Consider the following 8,013-nt stretch of genomic DNA (forward strand, 5'->3'; position numbering starts at 1 on the left):
ATAATTTTGACTTATTATGGGTTTACAGGAACTGGTTCCCATCATAAATCAAGGAGCATGTGTTTTGCTTGTGGCAGCGTATCTGTCCTCACACAACCCCTGTGGGTCCTGACCCCCATCAGGACCCAGGGTCCCAGGGCCCCTGCTCAGGCTGACTTTTGCACATCTTCCCACCTGCAGGTGTGATTGCCGCTGTGGCCATCGTCCTAGTCTGCCTCCTCATCGTCATGCTGCACTACATGTGCCGGCACAAGGGCACGTACCACACCAATGAGGCCAAGGGCACAGAGTTTGCTGAGAGTGCGGACGCAGCACTGCAGGGAGACCCTGCCCTCCAGGATGCTGGTGACAGCAGCAGAAAGGAGTACTTTATTTGAGGGGCAACAAACTTTACTTCCCCAAATGCCTTCAGCTCCATCAGGAAAAATGTACCCCACTGTCCAGCACCCCTACTGATACCACCAGGCAGCCGGAGAGAGCATTTGCTCCTTCCCAAGATTCGCACCTGGGAACACTAGGTGCCTGCCCAGGAAGGAATGGAGGAGGACTCAAGCTTCATCAGGCCTCGCCCAGGGACCCATGGAGGCAGTGGCCACCTCAGAGGCCACCCTTTGCTCCACCGAGGTGGGAGAAAGTCTGGGCACACAGGGCCCCTGGGCAGTGCAGGACAACATCATGTCACTAGCAGGAAAGTCCTTGTTGAGGATGAAGGGGTGCTGGGTACCCAGGGGCTGGGGAAGCAAGGAAATAAGTCATCTGTATGCTGACTGGGGATAATGGCATCAAATGTCAGCCCTTGACATTTGCGGGGAACAGCAGATGCCAGAGCTAAAAGGTACCTTTGTCTCCCATTGATCCAGCTCAGAACAATTGGAAATAAATTTGAAACGTAACCGAGCATTCAGAGTCCAACAGTATTACTATAGTTGTCTGGGGAAAGATAAACGCCACCCAGGGCTTGCTTTTCACCTGTCCGATATTATGTTCTCTGACGGGGCCAGGGCAGTCATTTCTGGCTCCTGCAAGGGCCAGTTCTCAGAGAGCACAACCAGTACAGGCAGCTCCCAAGCCTGCCAAGGGAGGAAGGATGAGTGATCAGCTTTCCTCTTCCTGCAGAGGCACCAGCTGTATGAAACAAAACGAAGGGTGATATGTCCCTCTAGAAATAGCCTGTCCCAGTGGCCAGGGCACTGGCTGAAGCACTGATTTTCCAAGATGCAGTGTTAGAACAAATGGACCTGATCCAAAACTGTGAGTGAATCCCACCCATCCTTCCGATAACAGTGACCATGGCAACCAGTGCTGGGAGCAGAGACTGCAGAGCTCCACTGCCTGATTTTGGATCCCAGCTCCCCTTTCCAGCTCCCAGAACCTTGAACAACTCTTTTGACCCTTCTGGCTTTGGTGTTCTCCCTCACATGGAAATGATGCTGATTTCCTCAACACTGACTGCCAGCGTTGAGGATCAAGTGCTCAGAGCTCCCTATCTTCCAGTGTCATCAACTGTGTGGTGCAGTAAGAGAAGATGAACTGGTTAACCATCACTTTCCAGGTGATTTATTCCAAGATTCCCAACAGCTTAGCTGTCACTTCAGGGACCAGCAGCTGTGAGATTAAAGACTGCACACCAGGTGCTGGGATCACCTAGGTACTTCCTGGGGCCCAGGCTTCTCAAGGCTGCACCATCTCCACCTGGGAGTTGGCAGAAAGTCCCATAGATCTCCCTGGGAGGATTATGGGCATGCAAGCTCAGTGGGATGTCCAGCAGCCAGAAGAGCTGACAGTCCTGGAGCCATGGTGGAGAGGATGAGTCGGGAGCTCACAGAAGCAGTGATGGAAGAAGCCTGGTCCAAAAGCGAGACCTTTCCCTGGTGACCCAAGCTTTCAGGCCTTCATCTATAAATATGTACAAGGCAGTTTAGAAAATGATGTATCATGCAAAGTGAAAACCGTGCAGACTCCTCAGCATCTTCACTGGCCCAGTGTGGACGCTGACGCTGGTGGGAGGGGAACAGTGCACACAGCCTTTTCCAAGTGTGTTGAGCCAGAGGCCCCATTTGCTCACAGGATACCTGCTAAGAACTCGTGGACCAAGTGGTCCTTGGAGCACATTTTGAAAACACTTGGCTAAATGGCTTCTAATAGCCCTTCCTGTGGCAATGCCATTTCAGGTTTTTGAGCACCATATCTTCCAGGTTTAGAAGCACAGATCACTGTCCACTAGGCACAGAGGAGGCACCAGAACCCACACGTAGACATGCATTGGGTTGAAAAGGCTCGAGATAGATGATAAGCCCAGAGCTCTCCAGAGCCCCTAGAGTGCGGGTGCCTGTGTGGAGGAAGGATGATGGTAACTCACCCCTTTCTCCCTCATTGGGCCCAGGAGCTGTCTATACTAAGCCTGGCTCCCTGGCCTCTCACCTCCCCTTCCTCACCTCCATTCATCCTCACCCTGCTGCCTGCCCAATGTCCTGGAAAACTATTGAAACACAGTTTGCTCCCAGCCCACTGGGTCCCCAGAACCAGCCAGAATCAGGCTCAGCAGCAGTGGTGATGACATGGAAGCTGCAGAGCAGGGTTGTCCCAGGTGGCCTAGCTCAGGTGCCACAAGAAGGGAGCTGTCACAGGCTAACTGCAGAGGCCAGAAAGCCACATCAGAGAGCAGGGCAACTTAGAGATGATGCCCTGGTGCACATGCACTTGCGCGCGCGCGCACACACACACACACACAGACACACAGGGAGAGTACACACTGGCAAGCACTTAATAATGCTCTCTTAGATTAGGGACCAGGTTTTTAAATCTTTGACCCTTTCTCCAGCAATGCTCTACGTCATTCCGCAGCATGCCTGCAACCATTGTTAGTTGGGGTAAATAATGCACACATTTGCACATACCAGAGTCAAAAAACTGTTAAGAAGGAAGAATAAGGAGAGGAAAGGAAGAGAAGGGATGGGCCAGAGAAGGGCTGGAAGAAGAAGGAAAGGGACAGAGCTCTGTAGAAAATCCCAGCTTCTTTGCACATAAGCCTCCTTTAATCCTCAAAATAATCCTGGCAAGTGGATATCCTTATTCTCCCTTTAGAGCTATAGAAATTAAGGCTCAGAAAGGTCAATGAGCTTTGCTGGAGGTCTCATGGCTTCTAATGGCAGAGGAACCATTTAACTCAGGCCCTTCTGGCCTCCCGTCAGCAGGTGAAGATGAGTCAGCAGGAGCCCCACAGGGAGCAGAGCAGGTAACATCAAGACTCATGGATATTGGCATGATTCATCAGTGCTGGGATCAAAGAATCCCAAGCCAGGTCTCTGCCACCCAGTGGTCCTGGACAATGATGGCCCAGGCACCTCTACCAGCATCCCCAATCCCAATCAGAGCTGCCCTGGGATGAGAGGTCGCTCTTCCTGGTGGGAAGAGATGATGCAGTGGAGCCTACCTGCCCTTGGTGGGATGATTAGCTTGTAGAGATAGCAAGTACTGCCAGCCCGGCACACCTGGTCCACACTTCCAGCAGCCAGGACACTTGCACCCAGGCCACTCTTATGAAAAGGAAAGCAATCATCTAGATTACATCATGCCAAAGCATCCCTACCAACCCTTCTTAGATGATTTGTGCTTCTTAAAAGTGCTCATTCCCAAACTAAGAGTATTTAGTGATTAAATTTCAGATCCAGAGACAGATTGATAATATGTGTGTGTGTGTGTGTGTGTGTGTGTGTGTGTGTGTGTGTGTGTCTGAATATATAGCTGTAATCCACAAACATTTATTAGGTACCATGTAAGTGTTAGAATTACATAGCTAAATAAAGCAGCCTCTGCCTTCAGGGGTCCATGGCTTAGTATATGGATGCTGTATAGGTCCAGGCCTAAAGTATATGGATGCTGAGAGAGAGGTGACACAAATCAATTTAAAACACTAAGGAGAGCAGGATCGGTTCTATCTCGGGAGTGAGATGGACTTAGGAAAGGCTTTAGAGAGGAAGGGAGGCTTGGGTCAGCTGCACAGTTTCTAAGGGCTTCACCACAGAGTGGCTTCTATTCCAAGCTAAGAAATTTGGACTTTGGTGCATAGGTAATCAAGAGCTCCTGAAGGAACAGGTCAGTCTCTATCATATGGATAAGACAGTGATCAAATTAAACAAGACAAAAGCTGAAAATGCAACATGGAAATTCACAAAAGGGCTTCAAAAGGCCTAGCAAGGCTCAGACCCAGGCCATGGAGCTGGAGGCCTCCCCAACCTGGGGCTCGCCTGCTCCTCCAGCTGCCCCATTGTTTAGTCTGAATTTCACATGACTCGGCCCATCCTGCCTGGAGAGAGATGGATCTCATCCATTCACCAGAAGCAGCAGCAGGAGGTCAAGGCTTTGAGCCAACTGTTATGTAAATATTAGAGAGAATTTTCCCTTCTTTTTTTAATGGAAGGAACTCCCCTTTGTGATTTTATCTTTTTATCCTCCCAGCAGAGAGGCTGCCCAATTGTTTTTCATTCCTTACCTAAATATTTTTATCATCATAGCAACGGGAACGATTTAGGGGCCAACAGGATTTTAACTGGCCCAGTGCCACAAGTAGAGCTACAGGCATTTTAATGCTTGCAATTTAGCATGTCAGCATGATGTTAGGAAAAGAGAATTGGCTCTGGAATTGGACAGACTTGGACAAAAATCTCACCTCAGGCACTAACTCGCTCTGGACTGGGAAGAGTTACTTAACTTCTCGGGCTCCAGGGTTCTTATCAGTATTATGATGACCAAAATATTTGCATTTTAGTGTTTTGAGTAGTAATTTAAATGAGGACATAGCTTGCCAAGAATTGTGAAAGGTCTGAGGCTTTGCCCTGCTTTTAAGTGAGCAACTCAGACTATACCAGTTTCACAGATGCGGACAGAAGACATGAGATTCCTGGGTCAGAGACAAAGGTTTTATTACTTACAGCCCAGCAAGCAGCATGACATCAGTGTAGTTGAATGAGATCTCCTCATCACCAAGTTCCACATGGGTGATGTGGGTGATCTCAGAGGATGTTTATCCATATGGTGGGTTGAGTTCCAGAAGAGAAATCTTGAACCAAGAAAATCAGAATCCATAATGGGCAGTAAAATGCCTGCCTTTTGCTCTAGAGGGAGCTACTACTTGGTCTTCCAAGACTGTTTAATACACTAACATCTTGGAAAAGATAGTCAAGAACACAGTGCAGTTCCTGCCTCACTCAACAGATGTGAAAAATGCGAGAGACCCATGGGGAACTGTCTCCCAATGAGGAAGCACTGTCTAACATCATGCCTGGTACCCATGAGTACTCAATAGATAGTTGCTGAATGAACAATGCAATGAACTAAATAACAGAACCCGTCGGTCTTTAAAGTATCCCAGCTTTCTCTCCAGAAAATCAAAAACATCTTCTGTTTCTTAAACCACATGCAAGAGTTGAAAGAAGAAAACTTTTCTCCATCCTCTGGCCAGTGTATGAAAGACCTCGATGCAGGCTTGGTCATTTTCATTGGTTTGCTATGACAGGAACACATAGAGGCATACAGCTGTGAGAATGTCTTGGTTCTTGGGTGGATCCATAAATCCAGAGGCCTGGCAATGAGGTTGGGTGGAGTTCACCAGCCTCTATTCTAAGATCATCCTGTGATCAAGAGGTCTCTTGCCAACATTATAGAGCTCCAAAGCTGATGCTTAAGATATGCAGATCTCCTAGTCTTTTTAGAACCAAATACATTAGCCACCTTTTGTTTTTCAAGTAGCTGAAATTATTATCATTTTTCTCTTTCAAAAAGTACTTAGGACCAAGTTCTATATTCGCTCTCTCAAGATAAAGCATCTCTGGGCTTACTGAGATACCCAGGGTCAGGCCACTCCTTTCTCCAGGGAAGGATCATTTTTTTTTCTTTTTTATTATTATACTTTAAGATATGGGGTACATGTGCAGAACATACAGATTTATTACATAGGTATACACATGCCATTGTGGTTTCCTTTTTTTTTTTTTTTTTTTTTTTTAGTGAGATGGAGTCTCATTCTGTTGCCCAGGCTGGAGTGCAATGGCATGATCTCAGCTCACTGCAACCTCTGCCTCCCAAGTTCAAGCAATTCTCCTGCCTCAGCCTCCCAAGTAGCTGGGATTATAGCTGCCCGCCACCACACCCAGCTAATTTTTTGTATTTTTAGTAGAGATGCGGTTTCACCATGTTGGCCAGGCTGGTCTTGAACTCCTGACCTCAGGTGATCCACTGCCTTGGCCTCCCAAAGTGCTAAGATTACAGGCGTGAGCCACCATGCCTGGCCCAGGAAGGACCGCTTTGCTCATAGCTGCAGTGCATGGGCATTGTCTTCCTAAGGTGACAAATGGAGGTGTTAGGGTAAAAGGATGGTAGGCATCCAGACCTCAGTTCCCAGGCAGAGATAACACCATTAGTTCCTTCATTCAGGATGCAAATGTTCTCTGCATTTACACCACAGGAGGTGCAATGTCAGAGACTTGGAGCTGAACAAGGCCTTGCTGGTGCCCTGGAGGACACTGGCTTCAATAAGAGATGTGTTAAAATAGCTCAAGGTGCAAAGAGTCCATCATGGAGGACCAATTGGCCTGAGGGGAGGTCAGGGAAGGACTGTTGGAGGGAGAATTCTGAGGTGGGTTTTTAAGGAGCTCTCTAGGTACGGGGATGACAAATGTAGAGAAATTGAGGTGATATTGGAACCTGCAAGTGTGCAGTTCTTCCTGAGCTTGAGGAATGGATGGAAGTAATCGAGGATGACTCCAGATGCAGAGACTGCAAAGAACCAGGTAATGAGGGGGCTGACCACTAGGCTGTGGGGCACTGATGTTGCTTTGAAGGTGAGCCCTTTACAGGAGGAAAGTGGGTGTAGATATGGTCGGATTCGCAAATCACGTTGCATCCAAACTGTGGGGCGGAAGACAGCCTAGAAATTAATGAGACCTGAAGAGGGAAAAGCACCTTATGAGAGATGACTCAGCATGGAGGCAAAATCCTCTTTTTTTAAAATAAAAATATGGAATGCTTTATGAATGTGCATGTGCATGTCATCTGTGCACAGGGGCCATGCTAATCTCTGTATCATTGCAGTTTTAGTATATGTGCTGCCGAAGTGAACACCAAAATCTTCTTTTAACACAGTTGTGAATCAATATGACCCTGAACTGGTTATGAAGCACCACATGTACAGAACACACAGCCCCTGGAGCAAAACATCAAACTAGACCTGTTTAGTTTGTGGATGAAGACCATTCATCTGCCTTTGTAACTAAAATCTCTGTGGAAGAAACCAAGTTTTTAAGTATCACATAGACACATCTGCAGCTCCTCTGCAACAAAAGATACCTAACTAGGATCCCAGAGAGAAAATGAAAGCAAAGGATTCACACAGGATACCTCATGAGACCTGCCCTCTATGCGTCTGGGAGGCCAGGGGAAGGCCAAGCTTTTGACCCCAAGTGAGTCAGAAATGCTATTTTCAGCAGGGGGTGGGGAGGGAGGGGAGGGTGGGGAAGGATAACATGGGGAGAAATGCCAGATGTACTATGCACCTAAAGCAAAATAAATAAATTAAAATAAAATAAAATAAAATTTAGAGGAATCACACACACACACACACACAAAGAAATGCTACCCTTCAAGTTTTCTTCTTTGGCAGAGTATTAGAAAGCTCTCTGTCAGGTATGTCCCTCCAGGCAGGGAGGATGCAGGGAGAATAGTGAGAAGGCCCACCACCTTCCCTCTTCATCTGGAGATGAGAGAGCAGAAAAGGTGCCGAGGCATGTGTGTGCAGTGTATGGTGGGATGGACACAGAAGGGAAGAAAACATAGATGACCATTTTCCCAGGCTCAGCTCTGACACCCTTCTCAGGTCAGAATGCCATCCTGCGCCCATGTGAGAACATGAGACAGAAAAAAGGGCTGTGCTCGAAGTGAAGCAAAATACCCGGAAGTGTTTCAGACAAGGTTACAAAATCCAGTATGGGACCTGTCTCCCACTTTCTCACTTTCTTA

General features: G+C 47.6%; 1 protein-coding gene and 1 non-coding gene across 2 annotated transcripts in view; one reads left to right on the forward strand and one right to left on the reverse strand.

Annotated features, from left to right (window-relative positions):
* Window positions 1-895, forward strand: part of GYPC (glycophorin C (Gerbich blood group)) — a 35,222-nt gene extending 34,327 nt beyond the window's left edge. The window contains exon 3 of the mRNA XM_008999045.5: window positions 181-895. Within this exon, the coding sequence (XP_008997293.1) occupies window positions 181-377 (197 nt within the window). The 3' untranslated portion in view covers window positions 378-895. The remainder of the gene's footprint in view (window positions 1-180) is intronic.
* Window positions 896-7,009: 6,114 nt separating this feature from the next.
* Window positions 7,010-7,119, reverse strand: LOC118154943 (U6 spliceosomal RNA). The gene has a single exon (XR_004745193.1). It is a non-coding gene; the product is annotated as a U6 spliceosomal RNA (small nuclear RNA).
* Window positions 7,120-8,013: the final 894 nt, after the last annotated feature.

The sequence above is a fragment of the Callithrix jacchus genome, chromosome 6 (genome assembly GCF_049354715.1).
Source record: "Callithrix jacchus isolate 240 chromosome 6, calJac240_pri, whole genome shotgun sequence".
NCBI lineage: Eukaryota > Metazoa > Chordata > Mammalia > Primates > Cebidae > Callithrix > Callithrix jacchus.